Source organism: Pseudopipra pipra, chromosome 3 (genome assembly GCF_036250125.1).
Source record: "Pseudopipra pipra isolate bDixPip1 chromosome 3, bDixPip1.hap1, whole genome shotgun sequence".
Classification (NCBI taxonomy): Eukaryota; Metazoa; Chordata; class Aves; order Passeriformes; family Pipridae; genus Pseudopipra; species Pseudopipra pipra.
This window is the reverse complement of record NC_087551.1, coordinates 83,081,704-83,108,889: the sequence shown is the minus strand read 5'-3', so window position 1 is coordinate 83,108,889 and position 27,186 is coordinate 83,081,704. Positions and strand designations below refer to the sequence as shown.

At 41.0% G+C, this 27,186-nt stretch overlaps 2 protein-coding genes and 1 long non-coding RNA gene across 8 annotated transcripts in view; 2 read left to right on the top strand and 1 right to left on the bottom strand.

The window, feature by feature from the left end:
* The first annotated feature begins 3,704 nt into the window (after nt 1–3,704).
* LOC135411911 (nuclear receptor subfamily 0 group B member 2-like) lies at nt 3,705–9,189 on the top strand. Its single transcript, XM_064650071.1, has 2 exons — nt 3,705–4,360; nt 8,817–9,189. Exons 1-2 carry the CDS (start codon nt 3,739–3,741, stop codon nt 9,068–9,070), a joined length of 876 nt encoding a protein of 291 aa, XP_064506141.1. The 5' UTR covers nt 3,705–3,738; the 3' UTR covers nt 9,071–9,189.
* On the bottom strand, nt 8,680–11,520 carry LOC135411912 (uncharacterized). Its single transcript, XR_010429382.1, has 3 exons — nt 11,413–11,520; nt 9,884–10,098; nt 8,680–9,099 (listed from the first exon to the last, which is right to left on the bottom strand). It is a non-coding gene; the product is annotated as an uncharacterized LOC135411912 (long non-coding RNA).
* A 15,275-nt stretch (nt 11,521–26,795) lies between these two features.
* BCKDHB (branched chain keto acid dehydrogenase E1 subunit beta) overlaps nt 26,796–27,186 on the top strand; it is a 114,914-nt gene continuing 114,523 nt past the window's right edge. For 2 of the 6 annotated variants that reach the window (XM_064650068.1, XM_064650069.1), the window contains exon 1: nt 26,799–26,967. In XM_064650068.1, the coding sequence (XP_064506138.1) occupies nt 26,832–26,967 (136 nt within the window). In that variant the 5' untranslated portion in view covers nt 26,799–26,831. Of the gene's footprint in view, nt 26,968–27,186 lie in introns of all 6 variants that reach the window. The other 4 variants (XM_064650067.1, XM_064650070.1, XR_010429381.1 and 1 more) reach the window with 4 other exon arrangements.

Below are 27,186 nucleotides of genomic sequence, written 5' to 3'. Positions count from 1 at the left end.
GTGTGAATATCAAAGGACAGTCTGCAGCAATCATAGAATTGCTGAATAGTTTGAGTTGGAGGGGACCTTAAAGATCATCTAGTTCCAACCTCCCTGCAATGGACAGGGACACCTTCCACTATAACAGGTTGCTCAAAGCCCCAGCCAACCTGGCCTTGAACACTTCCAGGGATGGGGCATCCACAATGTCTCTGGGCAACCTGTTCCAGTGCCTCACCATGCTCACAGTAAAGAATTTCTTCCTAATATCTAATCTAAACTGACCCTCTTTCAGTTCTTTTTAATTTTGTGTGTGTAGTTAGGACACATTGTTTTGTTCTCCAAATGCTGGCATTTGTGCCTGAGGAGCAATTTTGATGGTTGCAAAGAGAATGTGGTGACAGTGAATGTGGGTGTGTGTGCCTTGTAGATTGAAAAAGTATAAAAATGCAAAACAGAAAAAATAACGTTGATGTGACTGTGTCTTCCTATTCTTAAACATAGTGCTAGAGACAGTTAAAATAGATAAAAGTCCATAGGGAAGTTCTCATATCACAAAATTGGGGTTTGTATCGCATACTTTCTTAACATATGAAAGTATGAAGCACTGCTACTGTAGCAAGAAGACTTAGATGCTTTATATGTAGGTGCATGTAGCTGCAACCGGTCTATTGGTAAGATTTAGAAAGAAAAATTAACTGTTGCCTCATTTATGTGCATAGCACTAACTTTAGCTACTGGTTCTCTATGTTTGAGAAAATTGGGTCATGCAGAATTTCAGGCAATTTTGAATCAGGACTACCAGTATAGGTTTCACCTACAATTCCATATTGGCTCATAATTCTAAATAATCATTCTCTCAGAAAAAGCTGATGACGTGTCCTTAGCACTCTCATACTGAGGCAGTAATCTTTACTCTGTATTTTTGGTAAGCAGTCATAAAGTTATTATAATATACCAGAAATTCCTGTTAGAAAAAAGTATCATTTGCTTCTGCCACTTAGATATATACACGATCAAAGGAAATACATGATGACAAATAGAAATGGTATTCAACACCATATGCTACTGACATCAGGACTCACTGCATATGACTGATGCAGATCTCATTAAAAGAAAATTAGGAAAAGAATCAATTTAATCTGGAGTAGAACTTTAATTAGCACAATTAATAGGAACTGTGAAATAATGACCTGAACTGTGAAAGTGAAATGGTCAACTGTGAGATGGTGCTTTTTTTTCCTTGGATTACAGGAGCTGGGTTTCTCGGAAGTCACTTTCCGACCTAGGTTGCTGAAACACCACCATGCTCACTGGCAGTTAGAAGACAGAGCTTCTTTTCACAAGCAAATGCTATGTAAGAATGATTTTTGCAAGCTCAGTCTCTCTGTCTAGTACAGCCATCAGGCAATCTATGTAATTCATGCTGAACCTCAGATGACATTAGCCCTACAACTGGAGTTCATTCCACTGAACCTCAGGCCAGCTTGAATTTTACATCAAGAATAAGAGGGATAGGGCTATCTGGGGACTCCTCTACTGCCATGCCATTTAACCTAAAGAACTCTTCGATACCCCAGCAATGGACAACAACAGGGAGCTACTGAATGGATGGAGAGGTGGACAAGCAAATCCCACCAGTGGTGCTCTGTGTGCCCTGACCTTCACTGCAGTTAGTGGTAGCTGTATCTCAGCAGCACTATACTCCTAGATTGCTCAACTTTGAAGCAGTCATCTCTTCCTCCACTTTTTATCTCAGAAGGGGAAAACTTTGCGACATAAATATCATGGAAAGGTAAATAAATGAAAAGTTTAAAATGGCCCAGTGCGGAAAAAACAAAATCTGTAGCAAAACACAAATTTGTATCTATGCATCTGATGGGAGGGCCTCTAGCCAAAGGCTTGGAGATCTGGCAGATGAAGACCTTTGAGCTGTTGTTTTTTGTGGGAGTCTAGGAAACTAAAATGATCCCAGTTGGAGGCAGAATCTGGAATCCTTTATTGGACATAGAGGCTGATATTTTAAGGGTCTGGGTCTACATATTCATAGGGGGGTGAGGTACTACAAACAGGGAGTTTTACAAGGATGAAGTAAGGGAAAAACCCATGTTACACCTTTTGGGTTTAGCACTTACATCATGGGGAAAACCCACTTATCTTAGGATTACATTTTTGGGGATTTACATGGGGAAGAGATATTCATGTTCACAGAATACACAGGATACACAGGGAGGGAGAAAACAACAATGGATTTTGTGCAGAGGCTTGCTAAAATCAGACTACAGTCTCTCTGGGTCTGGGCAGGACATTCCAAACCAGTGATATCTTGTCTGGTCCTCAAACTGAGGTTTTTCCCCCAGCTTTCGTAGCCCAAGGCCTTTTGCTGAGACCGCTCAGACTCCATTCTGCAGGTATTTGATTTTGGGATCCTACAGTTTTTAATGCTCATTTTTTGTTAAGATGTGTTAAGAGCTCAGATGGTAGGAATACATAAACATTATGCTTGATGAAAAAAACTTAGTACCTCTTCCCCTATATAAAAGCAAGCAAGAGAGTGTGAAGTAACAAGAACCTGAAGTATCAATTTCTTCTCGTCTAGGCTGAGTTCCTTTTGTTCCTGCTACTTAATGTCTGATGTTTACTGAAGAGTCCTGACAATTCAGTCATTCAGCTCTCACTTTGTTACAGAAGTTCACACATGCAACAGTACAAAATGCCATTTTTTCTTCATTGGTTTGTGTGAGGAATATTTAATTACACAGTAAGTCTGGGAGAAGTATTCTGAAGTAAAGGAGGAAACTGTACTGGATGCCTTGCATTGTCTTATTCTACATCGATGCCAGATGCCCAGGCTGCTCAGGGAAGTGGTTGGGTCACCATTCCTGGAGGTACTCAAAAGACATGCAAATGTGGTGCTCAAAGACATGATTTAGTGGTGGACTTGGCAGTACTGGGTTAATGTTTGGACTCGATGATCTTAAAGATCTTTTCCAATTGATTCTATGATTCTAAGTCCACATGTTCTGTGTTTGAAATTATAATTTTTGAAATGCAAGAGATAACGTCATGAGCTATAGCAGCTGACCTTCTCTGAAGTTTCTCTCAAATCTCACAGAAACAGGAAATAATTCCTAAACATGGGATTTCCATCCCTGGGACACGGGTGTCACACATCCTGTTAGTTACGGTGTAAAGAATGAACACTGTTAAGTGCTCTATGAAAAAATAATGGTAAACATCCATAACATCTTCAGGTGGCTCCTTTAAACAAGAAACAGAAGTGCCTGGTGACACAGCATCATTTGTAAGTATAAATGCATTCCTGTGCCCTCAGGAGCATTAGTTAGTGGGCAATGTCAGTGTACCAATAAAAACATAGACAACTTGCTCCTTCTTTACTTTTGGTGTCACAGTTTTTCCCAGGCTTCCCCTCAGGGGCAGGTTGGATGTGTTATAGAGCTGGCCTTTGGCAAAAGGCCACTGCCTGGTGGCAGCAGGCCAGGCACAGTCTGCCTGCACTGGGGCACCGTGGTAAGCGATGCCTGTGCCCTCGGCAGGTGTGAACCCTTCTGCTGGCCCAGGGTTATGGCAGCCCAGTGCGATACCAGCAGCCGGCAGCCCCGCCTCATTCAAAACAGACTGGTGCAAATAAAGTTCAAGGTAACTTCACAGATCAGGTCACATTACTTTTCAACTGCCTGTGTATATAAAAACACGCACTGCCTCACTGTGTGGCAGAAATGCTCTCTCCTGCTGTTGATGCATAGCTCCCCACATGCTGTTTCCTGTCACAGGGAACTCTGGCTCTATGGCTACAAGATCCCAAATAAGAAATTTAGGAAATGTCAGTGTGAGACACACCATACTAAGAGCATCCTGTGTCAGATCCTTAACAAAGAGCATGGAAGTGAGACCAAGTGGCACCAGCAGCATCACAGTCCCCACTGCTCCACAGGAATCAAGGACTGCTCTTGCTTGGACAGGAGAAGAGTTGTCCTGAAAACACCAGAAGCCATGTGCAGAAGAGCTTTTGGAGTGCTCTTGAAGACTTCAATTTTTATTAGAAACTTGCCTTCTTTTTATCACATGCCTTTGGATGATCAGCTTGTTCTCATACAGCAGAACTGGGCCCCTCTTTTTGTCCTGGGCATGGCACAAGAAGGGGTGGATTTTGATCTGAGAGAGACTTCAGTCCCTAGTTTATTGAAAAAAATCCTCCTCAATCAGTCTTTGACAGCTAACAATGATCTGGGCAGCTCATCACCAGGAGCATCTTTGACAAAAGTTCAGAAGATGAAGAATCTCTTGTGGAAATGCTGGGACCTGGACATAAGTGCAAAAGAATATGCCTATCTTAAAGGAATTATTCTTTTTAATTCTGGTGAGTCCTCCTGGAAACTACATAGATGATTATGGGCTTAGAAAGACATTTGGCATTTTCATTTGTATACAGACAAATGTTTAGTTTTACTCTTGCCTATGAATACAGCTAAATTTCTCAAAAATCCATAGTCCACAATTTAATGACTTTTCTACTTGAAGTGGTTTATTTCAGTACCTTGGCTGTGTGCAGTAGGTCACCCACTGTAAGCCAAAACAGCTTCTATTAGACAAATTTTAAGTCATAAATAATTAACAGTGTCACTTCAAACTGATTTTCAGTTCAAAGATAATACAGCAGCCTCATCCATAGTACTGCAAAGGAGAGATGGTACATGGGTACACAATGTGAGTACTGGAAGTATTTTAACAAAGACTTCCTCTGTAACTCTGGAGAAGATAAAATAATCCTTATCAACTGATTTTCATCAATGAGGCAAAAGGATGCTGCGTTGATGTTACACAGCTTTTATTTATTTATATTATTTATTTATATAATTTAATATCACTACACTCAAAGCCTGCAACAGCAATCATGGAGCAAACTAAAACTAGTGATTGCATCCTCTCATTTCAGATGCCAAGTTCAGGCTCTTTAGGAAGGAAGGTTTCCTCAGTCAGCACCATGGAGTGCATGAGTCATTAAAAGCTCAGCTCTAAGTACACTAAAGTAAATGGAAAGACTTACTGACTCCAGCCTGCTCTGGCTCAGATCCTCGGCTCCTTCCACAGCAATCACTGCTGTTGGCTGCACTGTCAGCAGTGTGCTGTACTTCAGACTGCACCAAAAGGATACATGAATGCTTCAGTTATTCCATTATATTTCTTGTGGTGAATGGTTTATAGGCTGCTCAAAAGCTGTATGACTTTATATTTGTTTCCAATGGGATTCAGATTCTGACTCTTGAGGTGTAATGTCATCCAGATGTTTGGTATTGCCTTGTGTGTCTGTGCTGCAGCATCGAATCAGTGGAGTTTGTTTCAGTGCAAGTTATTTTGTCGTTTTTTTCACAGTAAAATCAGGCTAAACGAAACCTCCAGTTATATCTAGGGGGATGCTAAGAGGAGAAATGCCTCATCTGCAGCAGCGTACACAGTTTAATTAGTAGGCATTTTTATTATCTCTGTGGGTAAAATGAGATTTTCACTTGAGGAGAAAGCAGCAGAAGCAGGGTTGTGTTCTGGATTTCTGCCTTCTAAGGCCTGGTGCTTCTCTAGGGTGCTGCATGAGAGGGCCAGCAGCCTTGATGCTGTCTGCAGACACATTCCAGTGTTTCAGGAATGTCGCCTAGCTCATAGGTGGGATGAACCTGTTCTCTGGAATATTTCCCCAAAAGCTGACGAAGGCAGCCTAGAGAACTTCTGGTAAGCCAAGACTGACTCCAGATGAAACAGCTACAGTCTAACTCTGAGCTGAAACAGGTACTCAGGGCTTATGCACAGCCCCAAACTGCCCTTTGCTGCAAACAAATCTGTACAGCTGTTATTTCACAATTACTATTTTTAAAAGCTTTTTAATGCTTTCCACCAAACTCAGAAAATATTTTCTACATACATGCAGCACATTTTCAAACTTTTCAAGTTTTGGTGTGATGTTTGGCAAAATGTTAATATTCTGCAGGCCTCAGTTCTAAGAGGATTTCAGAGAGCCACCAGCAGTGACAGTGGTAAACCCTTTCTTGGATTCTGGAGTACCTCATGAGGGTTCCCACCCTGAATGTTTTACTTCTGTTAGGACCACCAAAACTGATTGAGGCAATGGGGAAGGGCCAGGTACAGAGCAGTTCAGAGCTGGGTTATGAGTTGGAGTTCAACAGGGCATCCAGGCATGCAGCTGTAGCAGCCATCACTTGGATAAGAAGCATGACAGGTACGACAAAGCTTTGCTTGTGCTCTGGCTGATCTCTTGTGTTACAGATATTGTGCTTACTATCATTAAAAAAATTCCTTTGTTGAGAGAGTGGCAGGCAGCATGATGGAATGCAGGTTCTACACTAGAATGGTTGGGGTTGGAAAAGACCTTAAAAATCATCTAGTCCAACCTCCCTGCCATAAGCAGGGCCACCTTCCACTAGATCAGGTTGCTCAAAGCCCCATCTTGGCCTTCTGGTCAACTTCCAGGGTTGTGGCATTCACAGCATCTCTGGGCAAGCTGTTCCAGTGCCTCACCACTCTCATAGCAAAGAATTTCTACCTAATACCTAATCTAAACCTACTCACCTTCTTTCAGTTCAAGGCCATTACCCTAGTCCTATCACTCCATGCCTTGTAAACAGTCCCTCTCCAGCTTTCTTGTAAAGCCCCTTTAGGTACAGGAAGGCTGCTATAAGGTCTTCCCGAAGCCTTCTCCTCTCCAGTATGAATGACCCCAACTCTCTCAGCCTGTCGTCATAGGAGAGGTGCACCAGCCCTCTGATCATCTTTAGGGCCCTCCTCTGGACTTGCTCCAGCAGGTCCACATACTTCCTATGTTGAGGGCCCCAGAGATGGAAATAAAAGCAGACTGTGCAGCACCTCTCTGCAGGAGGCTCTGGCTGAGTTACTAACTGGCCTCATGTGGGACTGCAAGAACCTGTAAAGAAGAAAGCGTGCGTCCAGCCCCTGAGGAGAAACAGGCACATTGCATCAATGGAATCCAGACTCTCCAGAACATATTGGCATCCCTGCTTTTCCCAGGGGAAAAGCTAGGTGGCTTCAAAGAGGTCACAGTTTCTGTGGGTGAAAGGTCTGGCTGCAAGGCTTTCTCTACTAGGACACAGGCAATAAGTCAAAGGAAGAAGCAGGTAGGACTGTTCTGCCACAGAGGAACAGCTCAGAGTGAGGTGAAAATGTTCTTGTGCTTTTGCGAATTGTCTGAAAAACTATTGGAACTGCACAGTGAAAGGACAGGAACTGTGAAAAACAATACTTCTAATTAATCAGTGCCATATATATACGTATTTTTGAAGTGTTTTCTATACATATATATATTTTAAAACTCCATCAAGGCTGTGACAGGACTTCTGTTAAAAAGGATACTCTTAAGAGGTTTATAGTTCAGCTGGAAACATGTGTTTGACTGAGTATTATTACAACAGATCTCAGAACAAGAAGTGTCTCATTATATGTAAATTAAACCCAGTGTTTCATTACACAGAAAAGAAGACCAAATGGGGAAATGAAGCATATTTGAAGGGATATAAACAATTGCAATTTCATCGTGAATATACAAAGTCCTGGCAATTTCCTTTCCATGAAAAATCTAACGCTTGGAACCATCCTCAGAGCTTGCAGCTGCTGGTAATCCCAGAGGAGATGACGACTTTTCCAAAGTCTCCATTTCTGGCTAGCCTTGTTTCAAGTTTGGCTGAGACTTCCTCTCCTCTGGCAGTGATATTTAGCAAGAGAGCTGCTGAAGGCCAACAAAGAGCAGCCAGTTACAGGTTGCAGAAAACTCAACCAGGTTGGTTTTGCCCTAGTAGAGGGCACTAGACAAGGAGGCAGAACCTCCCATACTTAAATGAATGATCTTGTGTGAAACGCTCCCTGTTGTAAGCTATTCAGATCCCATCCCAGGGAGGTATGGAGTCAGTCACTGTAAAAGATGCCAAATAGGCCTAGAGTGTGTGCTACCTCTGTCCAGGCTGCAGCAATTCTAGGAAAGAAAAGATGTTGTTATCCTTAGGTGGTGAGAACAAGGGACAACAGATCACTGAGAGCTACATGACAAGGCAATCCCTCCAGAGGCAAAGGATAAACACAGGGTGTTCTTTGAACTGAGCCCTGGCACGCACAGATGCCCTTGAGCCAGCAGGTCACATGCCATGGGAGGTATGTGATTGAGGCTCAAGACCATGACTCCATAGGACAGAGACCTCTCTTCTTGCAGAAATGGCTGAGGAAAGGGAAAACAAAACCAGTTACCACTCCTGTGGGTCATGATGCATCTCAAAGAGAATCTTTATTCTCTTTTTAGACTGTAAATGAAAGTGTCTACATAGCATGGTGAACCATAGTTCCCCAGCTTAGTCTAGTAACCAGAGGCAACAACAGGGTGGATATGGGGCTAGGTAGACTGGAGAACCATGTTTTCAGGCTTCGAGCCTGCTCTCTGCTCCAAACCACCATCTCTATCTTCCTGATGTTACCTACCTACTGTAGATTAGAGCTGGAATTTTTCCACCTACTCAGACTTTGGTGGGTAGACAACACAATAAAGCTTCTTCTCCATCTGTACTGAGTCATTTACCTGCTGGTACTATTGCAAAGCTGGATTTTAATGTAACAGGCCAGATTCCTATGCTGCTCAATGCTCCTTCAAATTACTGAACGACATGTATCTTCTTTTACGAAAAAGTGTATTTAGGAACTGTTTATTTTTCTATAGAGAAAGTAGTGCTATAAGCCAGAAATCCATTGAAGGGCTTAGAACAGAAATGTATACTCAAGATTTGCTATTTTACTTTTTGTTTTGACAGGATGCTGTGTCCTAAAATGTCTCCCACATGTACAAACACTGCAGCAGGAAGCCCAGCAAGCGTTGATGGAGTTTGTCTCAACAATGTTCCATGGAAACCTGGGCAGGTTTGCTTCGATTCTTCAGCTGATCGCCTCTCTTCGAGACGCTGATGCAGATGCTATTGAAGAGCTCTTCTTCAGGCCCATTCTAGGAGAGGCCATCCTAAATGTATTACTTCTAGAAACACTACATATCAAGCCAGACTGCCTTTGAAAACAGATGACATCTGAGCTCTCAAATACCTATTTTTGAAGAGATGAGAGGTTATTATGAACTAAATAAACACATTTCAAACAAATCATTGATGGATTTTTGTAAGCCATATTTTTTTTTTGTACAAAGTATTTTTTTAACATTTTAGAATTAAAGCAGAGAAATCTAAGTATTTCATGATTCTGTGTGCTTTCAGAAATCCTTAGTTTAAAGTAATCAAAGACTGTCTAGGAGCACCAGCATACTTTCCAGTTGTGCTAGGTTCAACCATATTTTTTCTAGTGAGCATTTTTACAGCTGTTTGTACTATATGCTTTTGGCTTTCCAGAAGTTTTGGCTTTCAGGAGCAGGGGCAATGGTAAATTTTATTCAGTTGATGTTGAATAGATACATAAAAGGTTGGTCAATGGTAAAATCAGTATAAATCCTTCCTTTTCTTGGGATGTCAGTCCCTGATCCCAATTCCCTTTTTGTTCCACTGAGAACTCTAGTCCCTTGGCTGTAATTGCTTGATGGACCTCCCCCTTACTAACTGCTTTTTATATATTCTTTTCTAAGTCTTGCAGTAAACTGTGGGCATTAAATCCCTCTCCCATTATTTACAAAGTTCTTCCCTAAGTAAGAAACTGAACAACATGAGTAAAAAATTTGTTGACTAGACAAAAGCCGTTGCTCAGGATTGTTTCCAGGATAGCAATAACAAAGGCTGAAAGCTAGTGTGTCATGCCATAAACAGCAAAACTAATGTAGCCTAGTTTCCTACATATTTAAGACCTTTTTCCTTTAGCCCTCCCTGCATCCTTTTATAATTACCTTCACTTCTCTTCAAACAGATGTCAGATGTTCCTTGGACAGCAGAAATGCTAAAATATCATTTCCTACAGATGTGTACAATCTGTTCCTCCACCTCTCACTGCAAGAGTTCCACGTCTCCACCTCCAAGTGCAGTACAGCATTCCCCTTAACATCTCGCTGTCGCCCATCCATCTGGCTGGGGAAGAGACAGCACGTGTGTGCTGACTTGTCATCTGTCAGGATAAAAAAACCATTAAGCTTAAACTTTAGCTGTCATAATGGAAGGTATTTGAATCCCTTACCTGTCCCATTCCTCTGCAAATGGTTTCCATGAAACTTAGAGGAATTAATTTCTGAATTTTTTCAGTAGTAGATCCAATTTAGTTTCGTTTGGCAAGGGGTGTCAAATTCACCAAATGGGTACTGACAGGCAGGTAGACAGACAAGAGGACCAAGAGTATGATAGCTTAATGCACACTGCCTTAGAAGGTCAAGCTAAAATCATAAGAAAGAGAACTCTATTTATATATATGTATATATATACAAATGGACATCAACAGAGATGGATGTTCAAAGGACTTTCTTTTAAAGTCGACCAAGGAAAAAAGAAGTTAAAAAAATAATAAGAGTTTACTACCTACCATTTTTGACAAAAGGCTACACATTTTCCCCCCACTTTGGTAATCGAGGAGTAAATTGTAGAAATAAGGGGAAAAAAGCAAACCCCAAACAATATAAACCAAGTCCCTGGGTACTTGTGATCATGGAAGTAACAACCTCTACAGTCAACAAAACTCACCTTCTTATATTACAAGCTAACCATACCTTTCAGAAGTGAAGCTTTTTGGACAGATATTTTCCATGGAAAGCCCTCAGAGTAGAAGTTTTCAGCAGAGTTTTTTGTTAAAATGGCTCAATAGTATTGCCACAGACCAACTGGTGCATGGTAACAGGATATTCCATGTTTAGTTATTTGTGATACTGAATTAAAACATTAGTTCCAGACATTTGATTTTTGTCTGTTCTTAAAATTTAACCAAGCAGTATACATCCAAAAGTGGTATTTGTACATTTGGTATCAACAATATCATTTGGCAGTAGACACACAAATTTCTCTCTCTCAAACACCTCCCAAGTCCTAACAGCTTCTACCTCTACAACAGATGCTCCACTTGCACAATGAAAGTGCAGTGCAGGTCTGGGTGGAAGGAGCAGGACCCAGCTAGCCTTGCACATGCAGCAGCTTCTGCAACGGGAATGGGAAGAGGATCTCTGCTCTGATCTCAGTGCTCCCATTGCTATTGTGAAGAGAGCAGAGAGGGAAAGAAATACCCTCAGCTCAGTGGGAAGAGTGAGGAATTTTAGACAGAGGTATAAAACACAGAAAACATGCAACACGAGAAACAGTCATGGGGGCTTAGAGAGAGGAACAGCAAGGGGGATCAAAAAAGGCAGGAGAGGGGGACAGAAGTAGCTTATTAATAGAGCTCATTTCTGTGTAGAGTCCAGCTTACTTTCATAAGCCAAAGTCCTGCTTAGTGACTCACCAACAACCTGAATCCAGGACAGGGTTCATGGTTCAGTAGGCTGAATTTCAGACTACTGAGAACATACCAGACAGTCTCTGTTCACAGCTTTGCTTCTTATCAAAATCTACTGCAAGGTCTTTGACTTTATCTGTAAGATATACAATGGCTTCAATTCAACTCTCCTTGAATTGGAGGGCACAATGCCAACAAGTTCCCATGGCTTGGCTCACCTGGAAGATAGTGCTGTATTTGCTGATGGCTCTTAGCCTGGTGTGTGTCTATGTAACCAGTTGTCTGAAAAGAATGCCTAGCACTCCACAGTAAAGATCACAGTCAACAGCTTGGGTTTTCAAGATGATTTGACCTTCTACCGTGAAGGCAAACACTAGGCTTCAGAGGGAACTCCCACAAGATCTGATACTCATGGACCTCACCTCACTATTCTCTGAATACAAGATTCAGTCCTTCAACATGTCTTTAACAAATCACATCTTTAGTCCTTATGCAATGAAAAAACTCAACAACCTTGAGCTAATGCTCTGTGTAGGCGAACATTCCCCATCTCACAGACCTGATCACAGAGGGAGCATGAATTGTAATAATCGTTTGCTTGGTATCCTGTTCAAAGAGGCTGAGATAGTACTGTCTTGCTGAGGACAGTAAGAATCTGTATCTACTGTAAATAAACTGCGTATGAAGGTGGAGGCTATGCAGGTACAAGAAACAGGCAGGAACAGGAGAGAAGAGGGATCATGAGCAGAGGTTAGGAGCAAAAGCAGGAGCTCTCCCTGGAAGGTGGAAAGGCACAGCACAAGATAGCCTTTAGAAGCCATTGGAAATAATGCATTGGAATGAAGAAGGAGAGACAGAAACGAACAGAAGGCAAAAGGAAGACAAGGGAAAATCCTTGCTTCCCCCTCCCCCCAGCAAAAAAAAAAAAAAAGAGAGAAAGAGAGAGGGAGAGAGAAACAATGAGGAAAGAAAGGCTTGTCACCACTTATTTTAGCTTCTGGAATTGAAACCAGAAGCACTGTTTCTCCAGCTGTGGAATCCACCAACAAAGTATGTGTATCCATCTCCCTCTAGCGCCCAGGAGACGACAGTATCGCCATCACTTAGAGTGTGAGCTTAGCTGATGGAAACCTGCCAAATAAAGTACCTAGTGCTGTTGATGACCCAGGCAGAGCTTTCACTCAGAGACATCTTTCCTCTCCCAGTTGCTGACTTGTTCAAAATAGTGTACAATATTGTTAGAAGAAATCTACATTTGCAAAATCAAGAATGAAAAAGTAAATTCAATTTACTCGCGAAATCTTACTCCATACTTCTTCTGAATATTATCATAAGCTCTTTTAGTGACCTGATTACAAACTCCTGTGGTTTTCCCTCAGGACTCCCTGCCTTACTTGGAGCAAAGAATGGCCTGTGCTGGTGGAATTTGTTATGACTGCAATGGAGGAGGCTGCTGTCGCCTAAGGCTCAGCTGCTTTTTTTGCAGCACTAACATTGCAGAATATGGATTAAAATGGATCTACAGTGACAGAAGCAATGCTCCTACAGTTAAATTGGACAAATGACACCTTATAGAGTGTGGGCCAGCCAAGTGAATTCAGGTGGCATTATTCCAGAGTGATAGTGTCCCAGAAAAAGGCTGTAACTAACAGCGTTAATTGGAGTAAAAGTTTTTTGTTTTTCACAGTAGCAAACACAAGGCGTGGGAAATGGTGGTTTGCAGAAGTCACTAGCGTCTCACAGTTGCAATCGAGGTCCCAATAGGCTGTGTATCACACTTCCAAAATAATGTATAGTGCTGTAAGCACTGAAAAATCAGTCCGTGCACACTCAAAGTTCAGGGAAGCTTTCAACAACTCTAATCTTGACACTTTCATTCCTCTTTTGTAAAAGGAAGTGGATGTAATATTGCCTTTTTATGTGACACATCTTTGAAGATAATAATTGATGTTTGTAAAGAGCTAACAAATACTGTACTTGAGCACATTAGAAAGTCACATTGAAAATTAATACATTCAGTATTCTATGCTATATTCAACAGCACAGACTAAAATAATGCAGAGGCTTATGCATTACAGGGAAAGGATAAAAAGAGAAGATACTGAAGAGTAAGATTTAGTAAGCACCGAGTAAAAATAACATGTCATTTGCTATGGTGGCACCCACCTTGTGAGCAAGTCACTTGCACTCTCCCTAGAGCACAGAGAGAGGGGCATGCTCTGAGGGAGGTATGCCTCCCTTCTCTCGTACCTACCTTAATTTTGGATGAACCACACTATTATTTGCTTTACCTCTGCCTATTGATACAGCTAAGGAACCCACCTGACTCTTTGTGATTCATCGTCTAACTTTCAGATGGTAAAAGTGAGATTAATCCCACCTCTACAACGTATATTGAAATGATCTAGATCTGGTTTGCACCTGCAATATTAACTTCAGCATTTTCTAATTAACATTAGAAGCATACTTGGATTTGCAGTCCTGGTCTTTAAACAATATGTTTTAGACTTGTGCTTTAACCTAAACCTGTATTTCTAATTAATGAAACCTGATATAGGCTTGGAAAGAAAAATAATTCTCTGATTTTATTCACCTGCCCAGAAATCACTAAAAGGACACATACAGGTCATTCTTAAATCTATGTCCTATCTATATCTGTATCAATATTTCTATGCTGCTTCTTTTTGTTTGTTTTTTTGTTTTTTGTTTTTCCAGTGGAATGCCTTTTTTACCTCTTTTGTAGAAACAAAGCTATTTCATTCAAAACCTAAAATTTCACTTTTGTTAGAAAGCACTTGTAAGTCATACTCTCAGTCTTAGACACAATTTAATTTGCAGACGAGCCACTATTATAGGGTATGGGTATGTGAAAAATGCAGTTCTGTACTTCATATTAATACAGGCACACATGGAAATAAACATATGCCCCATTTCTACCACAGGTCTGTTGATAAAAGCAGCCTAACTCAGGGAAAAAAAAATGGAGACAAGTTTCTATAATAAATTTATAGTCTAAAGAAGCTTCATTACCTTTAATGACAAAAAAAGGATCGCATTGAAGCCACTGTAACCAATTGTACAGAAATCCTCAATCTTTCCCAGTAGGCCAGGAGAGAGGAGGGTGAGTCAGTAGTTCAGTTTTGCTTGGGCTTGTTATCAGCTGTTGTCCTTATGAGGTTGTGATTTGGAAAGTACAAGTTGTCATTCTTCCTGTGTTCTCTCTCTCTCTCTCTTTCTCTGCCTGGGGGGGTAGCAGAAATGTTGCAAGATGAAGCACTCCACACCTCAGCTAAGATAAGAACATCTTCATCAAAGGAAGACATGGCCACAGCTATCTGCTAGCAGATAATCTCAGGAGCCAAGAATGCAAAGCTTCAAGTAGCGTGGGAATGGTCCCATTTCAGTCGCAGCGGAAACAGCCCGACACATGCACACTCACAAACCATAGATTTTTCCTAGGAGGGCAAAATGGAAATTTAGTGTGAAAAATAAATGTCTTCTTTATGCAAATGACCACACAGTGAAGGGTCTAATAATCTTTCCCTATCAGGATCTTATTAGCAATTAAAAATAATCTGTCATATGCCTATAATAGACAAACATTTGCTTCCAAATATACAAGCATCCGTCAGTGCATTGGAACATGATGCAGTAGATGGCTGTGATCACTGCAGCATGAGCAGGGGGTTGTACATTTGTACATTGAAGAGCAATGCAGCTTCTGGGAGCACGACGTGAAGTATGACAGACAAGGAAAGGATACTCTAATCAGAACCATCTCCACCGTGCAGTGTTGTCTAGGAACTCAGCACAGCTGAGGGGAGGGCAATCAAAGGTGTAAGAGTAAGCTGCCACCACTGGTGACATGCTACACAATGTTGGTGTATCAGACTAGTCTGCCCCCAAACATCACATTGCGTACAGGAGTGACCACAGAGATTTTGCATGCAGCTCCTGAGCATGCTGCTGGATGGCAGATGTTGCTACTACATTTCTTCCAAGATCTTGAGTCCCCTCAACCCAGCTACAGTCCCTGCACCTCTAATCTAAGTAGTTTTCACACTCCTCTGAGGCACTGAACATGTGAGCCCTGCACAGCCTTCTGAGGGTGTATGGATAGGTGGGGACTCCCTCGCCCACACCCCAAGTTAGGCAAAAGCAAGCCAGTTCAGATCTGAAAGTCATGTATTTGCACAGATTTAACAACTTGGGTACAGCCCTGGGCCACTCCGGATACACAGATTCCAGAGGTGGGTGGCATCCAATTGGCTTGGAAAGTGAGTGAGGCAAATACGTGTCTGTCTGCACCTGTCCTGGTCAATATATATGAGTCAATAGCATCATTATTAGGAAAATAAGATTAGGGCAGGGACTAGGAAGGTCCTCCTACAACATCCAATCTGGTCTCACTCATCATGGATATTGATCTTGTACATGATTGCATCCCAAAATTTATCAAGCTCCACCTGATGATAATCTAGGATGTATTTGCATAGCCTATACATACTGGGACAGAACCTCCTGATCCGATGGTTAGGAACTTTCTAATTCCAGAACTTTCTAATTCCAATTCTACGTTATTAACAGCTATTATATGCACATTCTTTCTTGGCCCAACATCAATTCAAATAGCTTTTCTCACTCAATGTGTTCATCCAAGATATTTATAGACAACAGTTTTGTCCCATATCCATCTGCCTCTGTCAGCCCCTCCTGCCATCTGTACTCTGATAGTTTTCAACCTCTGGTCACATCTCATTCTCATTTTTGACTGATGATCTAATATTATGCTCACTTGACCTGCTTGAGTCAGAGGATGAATCTCTCTGTTACAGAACCGAATCTCAGATTTGCTCCCATCTGTTCTCTCTTTCACCTGGAGGTCATTTTGTTTCCTGTTCTATGTCAGGATCATATAAGGCTTCATTGCTCTATCTGAGACTCCACCTCTTAACTATCTCTATCATATCTTCCTCTCCTCTGTCGCAACTGGCTTCCCTAATTTTCTCTTTTGCCATTCCATCATCTACCTGCTTTTTCACATCACTTTCCATTAGTGAAAATTCGCAATTCGTTTCTCAAATTATTCTTCTTTATCAGTTAGTCTTTTTATTTTGTTCTGCAGCTGCATCCTTCTTCCTCTCTTACCCTTCAGGTTAGTTTGCTAAATTCCAGCCTTAAAGAAAAGATGAAAATTCTCAGACCTCCTCCTACAAATTGCCACACAAGCCACCCTAGTTGTTTGTTTTGGGCAAGCAGAGCATTGCTTGCAAGAGTAATTTTTCCTTTGGTCTTGCCTGTAACAGTCTTTCACAAGAAGCTGAATGTGTGCAGTCGTAGGCAGTAGCTTTAACAATACATATGAAACCATCAGTAGGTCTTGTACCACCTCTTGGCACATTTGAAGGAAAACAACCCTAGGCATTCTTCTACTGCAATGTAAATCTTGCAGACCAGAGCAAAACCACTCCTGTTTTCTATCTCATCCTACTTCTTGTTATCATCTTCTCAGCATGCTAAGGAAAGTGTACTAAGAAAGCATACTTTTTCCTTTCCACTAATCTCACTTCTGGGTGATGTGAGAAGCCTAGCAGAGAAGATAGAGTAAGATGTTAGAGAGCATGAGTCTTCACAAATTCATCATATGCCTAGGAAATACACTTTGTTCTGCTGATCTCCTGAATGTTTAGACTTTTCCAACTCACCTGCTTCTACTGTCCTGCTTGAGATCTCCCTTTCAAAGGAAACTGTTTTCATTCATTAATCTGAGTTAGTTCAGACCAAGGGTTTTCCTCCTATTTTACAGTGAAGTATTATCCCTTCTTTGCATTCTGAAATATATTTAAGTTACTGAAGGATCCTCAAAAGAAAGCACTGGAGAGTACAAATTTACAGTTTATTGTATAGACATTTCAAGAAAAACAAAACCAAACTGTTTGATGCTTTCTGTAAAAAGGAGATGATGCAGAATAGAAATAATTTTTTTTCTTTTTGTGCTGAGGTCGATAATTTTTCAAGTTCTTGTCTTTATTACATCCATCTCAGAAATTAGATGGAAGACAGAAAATCCTGCAAAGGGTGCTGAACTTTGTCCTCGTGGACACAGCTCAGGAGAAATCAAAAAATTGTTTGCGTCCACTCTTGCAAACAACTGTAAATTCTAAGGGGGATCCAGGAAGACTGAATCTTGCTTAGGTCCTTGCATTCTTAAAATATGACAATATCTCAGAATGTGTGTATCTTCTTCTGGGGCAGACTTTCACATCTGATTGTAAAACAATGAAAGGACCAAAGATACAAATGGAAATCTTCGGGATATGGGCCCAGCTGAGTACACAGCTCTTAACATTTCTGATAAAACTGTGAAGAACATAAGGGAAACAGACTGATAACAGATAAATAGTGTTTCCTAGCTTCAGGCATGTGCTAACCCACATTTGAATTATGCAGACTGGCAAGATCTTTCCTTTCTGAAGATCCAAATACTTCATGATACTTACCTGTGGTTTTAAAAATATAAGGCATGATAAGTGATCAACTTCATCTTTATGGTTGTTCCTTCCTTTCCCACAAAGATAAATAAATCACCTCTGCCCCAGACTGAACCAACAGCATTAACCAATGTACTGTTAGGCACTGTGAAAGCACAGCAGCAGTATTAGTGTGTGCAAGCAAAGATCATTGCATGTGCAATCCACTCCAGGGCTCACAGTGTGCTGAGGACTCCAGGGGCAAATTGTACTGTGCACACAGCTTGCATTGCATGGCACTGCATGGCACCTACCTGTTCACGGCAGAGAGCCTGCACAGCTCCACTGAACACAATCCTCTCTGAGAAACACACTTGTTTAGTGACTCCTGCTTCTCATCAAAGACAGCAATTTTTTACTTTTGAGCGGCTCAGTGCATCAGAAAAAATATTGCTTGTTTGGTTTCACACGGGATCCAAGCTCAGCCTTCTAACACACTGCAGCCCCTCTCCCGTGATCTCCAGGGCTATGTTGCATCTTTTCTGGGAAATCCATGGTAGAATGGATTTCTGGTTAAATGGTAGAAACAGGGTAGGGTGATCTATAGATCGACTGCTGGACTTATCCATTTGAAGATGACCTACCTTTTATACTGACAGCCATGGTGGCCATGGGACTATGATATGCATGGGCATGGAGTATTTATATTTCAAAGGAATCTGATTTTCTGCAATCCAAGTTAATAGAATCTGTTGCTTAAGTCATCTTGCAGTACCATCATTATTATTGGGTTTGGCATTTTTAACCATAGAAGATTCATGTTCAGATACAGTTTCCCACAAGATTGCCTATGTCTGAACTGCGTGGATACAACACAATGACTAAAATTCAAAGACTACAATACTGAATTCTAATTCAAGCAGACATGTAGACTTCATAAATACCGGGTTTACAACCTGTGTACTTTCTGTCAGTGTTCTCAGGCAATGCCAGGACTGAACTGGGGGAACAAAGGGCTCCTTGCTTCCAGAGGCAATTGCCTGGCACAAAAGACACACAATGTAAGTGTTCTGTGAGCTGCTACCACACATTTTTCCATGAATAATGAATTTCAGTCTTTCTACTGTCACTCTCGAAGTCACATTAAAACTGCATTGAGCTGAATTTCTCTGCATATCAGACTAATCAATAACAAATGAAGAAAATGTCCCTCCTGTGCTTTTCCTCCTTTCAAGTGTTAATTTGACAAGTGGGAATGGCAAACTGCAGCTGTATAATATTTTCTGGAATTGTTACTTCTTTCTTTGGCATGAGTTTATTACATAAACATATGGAAAAATCTGCTCTGGGACTTTCCATTTAAGCACATGTGACAATATGGTGCTGTTCCTACTGACAACACTAGAAAAGTTTGAGGGAATATGAATAAATCTCTTAGGGGCTACTCTTCCAAGGGACTTAATTCCATGTCTCTGAGAAATGCTGAGCTAAGGTTTCCTTATCTCCTACAGAGTCACTAGTAGTGCAATTAACTTCCCATACATCAATCATACAGTGAGTTATTAAGCAGACAAGTCTTGCCCTGTGATTCTTGCCACCAACACTTTCACCAGTGACATCCACTGCAGTTCTAATACCAGTAACCACCTGGATTTAGAGAAACAAAAGTTGCTGGCAGTATAAATTCCCTATCTTTTTACATGAACCCATGTGTCTGTCAGACTGGGTATTTAACCCTTGTCAGTTCAATCTTGTACCTATGCTATGTAAAAAGTCTCTATTTATAGCTGGACCTAGACAAAAGCCTAGCCCTCACAACTCGTTTAGAACCAAGGCTCCCAAAAGAATAATAAACTTTCTTGCCTTCCCCAATGCCTACTAAATTGGATTAGCCTGGGGGCTAATTTCAGCAGTCAGATTTAGCCTCACCAGAAGCAGAACTAAAAGTTAGAAGTAGTGATACAACTGTGGTGATATTTAATTTGTAAAGAACTCCCAGTGAGATGAATATGCCTTGGTTTTTTTTCTCATTTCACAAAAGGATTTCACAGAAGTGAAATCTGAAGCAGTTTGATGAAAGCTATGAGCCCTGTTGGTAAGTCATTTAATAATTAACTAAACAAAGCTCTTGACAGTTCACGGTAGGAAATCTGATTCAAAAAGGGTGGAGAGAACAATCTGATAGATCTGTATTTCAAAATACGTATCTCATCAAATAAATCTTTATTGTTCCCTGCCACCTAATGGTATACATGAAAAATTACGAATCAGTAAGACAACACCCAATTTATGCTATTTCTAATAGACTTTGATATATTTATTTAAATATGGAGAAAGATGAAGGTTAGAGATAAAAATGCGAATTACTGTTACTGGCTTTTTGTAAGATCCAGGCTGCCTAATTTAGTCTAAATCCTGGTGAAGCTGTATTTCTATATTAAATGCCCGCGCTGCCTATGGGTGCCACTGAAAACTTGTTACGAGATATTCCATTCATCTAAATTAAATTTAGGCAGAAGTTTGTCATATACTTATTTGAAACAATCTTTTATATGAAAATTACAAAATATCAATGTATAGCATTGCCACAACCTAGTTGTTTTTCTGAATGAGGCATAGAAATGTTGAATGGGTCTTGGATTTCCGCAGGGCCATATGAATTGCATGAGTATAAAGCATTCCTGCTTTTACTGGTGACCAAAATAATTTGCAGGAACTCTGTGGTGGTGAAAATCTTTAGTCAAAAGAGAATATAGAAAGATACACTCTTTTTATGTTAAAATTAAAATGCACCTAGACATTTTTTGCTGGGATGAAGAAAATTGATTGGGTGAAGGAAAAGAGAAGTAATAATATATAGCACAACCAGCTACTTTATTTAAAGGTGGCTGCAGTGGGTGATTGCCTTGGTGCAGACACCAGTGCCACACTGAGAGCAGCATTAGAATCTGAATATGACCTGAAACCTTTTTAAATTAGCCTATGAAAAAATACCTAGAACATCCTCTAACTGCACAGATGGTCAAACTAAAAGAAAAGTTATGTAGAAGGAAAAACCCCTGCCATTTGGATTAAATTTAAGTGAACTGACAGCCCGAGTATGGGGTTTTTTGCTTTTATAAAAGTAGTAGCGCAGGTGTCCCTAGAGTATGATCTATTTTTGGGTAGCTTTTAATATTCACACCCTGAATACAGTTGTCTTCAATCTTCTCATGTTTGACAGCAATGAAATGTGGGTCTGGATACTGCACTGACTTGTGCAATACTGCTTCTCTGGCTGTGGAAACTAGTTCAACAGATGGACAGGTGAAGCAAAGGAATTGATGTCTCCATACTTAATGGCACACTTTACAATTGTATAGCAGGAATAGGACTTTCACTTGTTCACTCGCTGGTGGAGTACCAATTCAGTATGTTTAATTTACAGAAATTACTATTAACATTATAGTGTGAGATTTGTTACTTTTGTAAATAATCACAGCTCCCACTCCTATCAGCAGCTCAAGGTCAGCTTGTGGCAAGGAGAACAGAATCTCATACACTGATTGAAACCTGTCAAACATGTTTGGTACATATTTATCTCTAGGGCAGCACCTGCCAGCAGCAGGCAGAACACTGTGGAAATCTGTTGGAACTCATGAAATCCAAAGGTGACTTCTTTAAATCACATGACTGTTACTTAAAGCCACCTAAACTGAATAAAACCATATCTTCTGACAAAAGATAATTCATGGACAGTACATTTTTCTTTCTATCTCCTTTTGTAACACATTTCTAACTGTATATGTGATAGTTTTATGGGTTATTATAATTTAAATCAGAGCTGATTCTATTAGTCAGTAAAATAACCAGATAGTGATCTAATAAAAATCATAGCAGAAAGATATGGAATTATGCTTACCTATAGAGGATGAAACAGGTAGCTCACTTAAAAAGACATGGGAACTACACTGTGCTCTAGGGGAATGAATGACTATGGGGAAGCAGTAAGGTTTTGGCTCAGTATGTCCCGACATAAGTTGATCAACCACACGTTTTTAACTTCATTGAACATGGCTGTACTATAAGCAGACACCAAAATTGACCACTGTACTGTACTATATTATCAGAATATCAGGGAGATATCCCAGTATATTTTATGTATGATCTGAGGAGTGGATAGGTTGTATCCTAAAAATCCTGAATACAGGACTTCTGTATATTTGCTTTTTGAAGAAACCATCACTCCACTTGTTTCTGAATCTGAATAAGATTTATTGGTGTACTTTCCTGATTGGTCAAAAAGGAATTCTTGTTTGTTACTGAACAACAACAGATATTTTAGAACTGCAAGGTATTAATAAGATTATTTTAGTATGACTTCACCCAGTAGTTTTGCTATCAAGATCGTAACTTTTGTTTGAGCTACAGTACATCTCCTACAAAGAAATCTAGTTATTACTTGAAGAATGAAAGCAATGAGAATCCAGAATGCTCTCAGATAAATTGTTCCTATATTTAACTATCCCCAGGATAGAAATGTGAACCTTATTGCTTGTGAAAATTGGACTTCATTATGACTTTTTTTTGCATTAGAATTATGAGCTGTCAAGTATTAGAAATCATTTCCCTGGACAGGTATTTCTAGATTGAGTCACAGTAGAAAATAGAGTTAAATATGCTCCGTGGTTTCAAGGCAATTAAAACTGATTGAATTAAATAGCAGAGAATGGGATTCTCTTCCCGTAATTATGAAACACTGAAATGTCTTATTAAAAAAACTGAATAACATCTCTGTGGATAAACACTACTCTTTCTAGCCTTGATTCACTTAATTTTATGAACTTCTCATGTAATTTTAAAATAGGACTGTCTTCAACTTGAGTGCGATCATTCTGGTGCAGCGTCTAAAAATCTAAAAAGCAACTGGGGATAAAAGCCACAGTTACTATTCTAGACTGAGTGGGATGCACTCTCTTACCACAGACGTGGGTCATATGTCAGAAGTAATTGGATGACTTCTGGCCTGGCATGCAAATGAGTACAAAACTACTCCATTAAAGCTTCTTTTCCTTTTTTTCTCTGCTCTCTGCCAGACTACAGCTTGGCTGGACCAGTGCTTCTGGTCTGCTTTTTATGAAAGTGTAAAATAATTTCTCTGCTAAACTGCAAAAGGTTCCCTGGCATGTATAAAACCTAAGATGACACCATTTACTTCTAAGTTCCATTGATCAAAACCGTTACTGCTCTGCTCTTGTGCAGTTTGTCTTACTTGTTCTTAGGGGTAAGACAATCCTTTCTGTTCACAGGTCTAATCCATACAGGACTGACAATAAAGCCAGCCAGGTCAAATGTTACAACTTCTTCTTTTCACATATCCAAGAAAGAGATGACTGTCCCTAACCAGCAAAGTAATCCACTTGTCTGAGGAAGTAAGGATGGGAGAAAGCAGCTCCAAAGTACCAGTAAACTACAGAAAAAGAAGGACGGAGCAGATGATTAGCGTAGAAGTAAGATAAAGGACAGCAAACAAAGCAAGAAAACAGCTGTAGTGCCAAAACATAGGGTTAGCATGACAAGAGTGCTTACTAGCAGCTCCTGTAAGAGAGGGTGAATCAGCTAATCAACTGTTGGGGTGGAAACACGCTACAAAATTCTTTTAATGAACCACAGAGCAGTGAGGAAAACTTACAGCAACACTATAGCATGCCAGGCAGAATTGACAGAAAACCAACTATGCTTGAAGGAATGCAACATAAATCACCTGGATGCTTCCTCATCTACAGCAATGTAATTTAAATAAAGCAACATCCAGTGGGAAATGTGACAAGTTTAAGGTTTCAGCTGCAAGCTATGTAAAACTTTTGAGAGATTTTGGAACAGAATAGTAGACAAGAAGCCATATGTTTATGTCAGAATCCAATACATGCAGTTTGCTCACAATTAGATTCATGTCAATCACAGGCAAAAACATGGACTTCAAAGGAGTTACATCTGATTGATGCTGGCATAAACACAGGCATAATCTGGTCCATGTCAGTGCGATCTGTGATCATCATCAGATCCTCATTAATTGCTCTGCATGATTATTCAGAACTAATAGCAATCACTGCCAGAGTTTTTAATGGTTGTCAACAACATTCAGAGTGTGCACAATGACTAATACACAGGTGGGGAATGTAGCTGATTTCAGCTCTTAAATGTCTGGTGTATAGATTTAACAGAAGTGACCCCAAGTGACTGAACAACTTCCAAATGAGAAAGCTGACTTCAAAATGTAATTAAAGTTGCTTGAATATCATAACATATATCAGCAACAACATGGATATAATTATTACCCTATCAGAGCTGGAAAGACATGAATGCTAGGACTTATCTTTGCTAACATATTGGTCAGCCAAAGTACATTTGGATAAACCTCTTTGCCCATTTCTCTTTTTAGTACCAGTGCAAATGCCCAAGGCCATGTGGACAAATCATCTTTTGTACTCAAAAGACAATAATAATTTAGGTGTTAGTATCTCCAGATACTTTCTTCTCTTTCACCTAGGTCTGACTAGCAGGTGAACATATCTTACTTCTGTCCATCCTTCCGTCATAAATGCTATAACTTCCTCTGTAAGATACTGGGCCATATGACCATTCTTTTCCTTTTCAAGTTCCATATATCACCAGGTGTAGGAGACAACAGTCACTTCAATCAGACATGAAGGAATATCCTTTATCAGCCTGTGCTGAAAACTGAAGCATCTCCTGGAATATTTGACCAGGTCATTGCTACATTTTATAAATAACACAGCATAGCAAACACTAACTGTACATAAACCGAATATATCTTACAGTTTATAGTGTGATCTTAGCAATTCACAGATCCAACAACTGACATATTAGTAATAGATTACAGACCTACATGTACAGTAATTACTTTCTATACTATTATTCTCCATTTGTAAATTTTGCAGATCTGGCCACAGCAATGTGCAATAGAGCTAAATTCCTCCTCAAATACACTGCTTTCTGAAAGAAGCACAATATTTCGAATAGTAAATTTGGATATTTGTGATCTCTTCCACTATTATCCATACAAATAAATGGTTATATATCATTGATGGTTATGATGTTTGCTAAACTTTTTCAAAGATCTATGTTTTGCCTTCCAGTGAAGCTGGAAGCAATCTCAATATTTGATATTTATACTCCTCTTTCATTGCAAAGATTGCTTTTCTATTGCTTATTAGAATTCTCACCCCCTTTAGAAACTGAAGTTGCATCTTTGTCTAATGGAATATACTGGTATATGTTAGAATTTGATCTCATGATCCTGAGTACTTTGTCAGCAGTCTTTAAGGATAAGGGGCATGTTAAACTGCAAGTGAATGGTCTACTCATTTAGCAGCAGGATTAAGCCTTTCATTTTGCACAAATCTCAATGATTAAGAAATTCTAAATACAAACAAAAAATATTTTTTCACAAAATACATAATAAAACAATAGTCTTCACTGAAGTGGTCCTGTGGTCATTGCAGGGATACAGGGATATTCAGTAATGTCTTGGGACTCAGAAAAAAAAGAATATCTAATTCTGACAGTAATACATATTTCATGTTAGATATGAAATTTTGTATTCCAGTATTTAAAGCAAGGCCATATTCAGGCAGGGTTGAGCCCTGTCATTTGAAAGAGGTGATGCCATATACACATCATTTGAGTTTCTAGTTTCTTTCTCTGAGGCAAGGTTTAGAGTTCTTGGAGCAAGTAAAAATTTAAGCAGTATGGTTGGTCTTATAGATAACAACACAGACAACTCAAAGGGGCCTGTCATGTGTTGGAGGCTGCATGAAAGGGGTTGATGAAGAGGCATGTGTATGGACAAGATGTGAAGCACCAACAAAAGAGAAAGGATTGATGTGGAGGCAACTAAAAGATGTCCATGATGGATACAAGGAGGAAGAACGGCTGCAGAAGTAGAGCAAGAAGATTCACCTGGATGATGGGAGCAACTGGAGAAGGATCACTTTGGTAAGTGGTCACTTTGGTAAGGAGAACAGGAGAAAGAATGCTTTTATAAAACCTTTCAAGGAAAATATGTACATATGAAAGACCATAATGTCAGTAAAATAAATAATTTCACTAAGAAAATGTAATGAAGGTATTAGCAAGAGTGTTTGGAAAATAAGTCCTTGGAAAAAATTAAAAATAAGACAGAGAGCCAGGCTGGATGTGCAGTTGAGGGAGGTTTTGAGAGACAGAGTGGAACAAGTAATATCTGCAGGTCTATGAATTCTTTTTCTCCTTCCGGGCCACCTGCTGGGGCAGAATTTGAGGATTTCAGATATTTGTGAAGGGAGCCTAGAAGAGAAATGGAGAGAGTCTATTTACAGGAGTATGCAGCGACAGGAAAAGACAGAATGGATTCAAACTGAGCGTAGTATTAGATTAGATATCAGGAAAAAATTCTTTACTGTGAGGGTGGTGAGGCACTGAAACAGGTTGCCCAGAGAAGCTGTGGATGCCCCATCCCTGGCAGTGTTCAGGACCAGGCTGGATGGGGCTCTGAGCAACCCGGTCTAACGCAAGGCGTCCCTGCCCACGGTAAGAGGGTTGGAACTACTCGATCTTTAAGGTCCCTCCCAACTCAAACCATTCTACGATTTCTCGATTCTGGGATGGCGACGCGACTACCCCAGCGGAACGAAGGAAAAGCGTTTAAAGGGAGAGGCGAAGCCTTTGGGTTCAGCCGCTGCCGTCACAGCACCGAAAGGGCGGCGACGCACCCGCGGCCGCGCCGCTCACCGCCCCCGTTCCGCCTGCGCGGCGCACGCGCAGTGAAACCGCCGTGCCTCTCCCTCCACCCACCGCGAGACGGCCTCTGATTGGTCCGTCCCCCGCCCCCCGTGGCCAATCGGAAGGCCGTGTCGGGACCCCGCCTCTTTAGAACGTGCGGCGGTGGCGGCGGCCCCGGAGAGCGGCGCTGGGATGGCGGCGGCGGGGTGGGCGCTGCGCGGGGCGCTCCCCGCGAGGCTCTGGGGCCGCCTGTCCGCGCTGCCGGGCGCGCCCCGCCGGGCCGCTGCTCACTTCGCGTTCCAGCCGGACCCGGCACCCAGCGAGTACGGTGAGAGCGGGACTGGGCCGGGGTCCATCCCGCGGGCCGCCCTCAACCTCGCTCTGCCGCCGGGTCCGCCCCGCCGCCTCCTTGGGGGACGCCTCCGCCCGGCCGCGACAGAGCGAAGGGAGGGAGGGAGAGAGGGAGAGAGAGAGAGACGGGTGGGAGCTCCCCGCCTCCGCCCCCCTTAGGCCGTGTGACCCCGCTGTGACCTCGGCGCTTCCAGCC

Coding starts and splice junctions, on each gene's coding strand:
- LOC135411911 (XM_064650071.1), top strand. CDS start 3,739: ATGCATAGCTCCCCACATGCTGTTTCCTGTCACAGGGAACTCTGGCTC. Junction 4,361..8,816: donor AATTATTCTTTTTAATTCTG/GTGAGTCCTCCT, acceptor TTGTTTTGACAG/GATGCTGTGTCCTAAAATGT.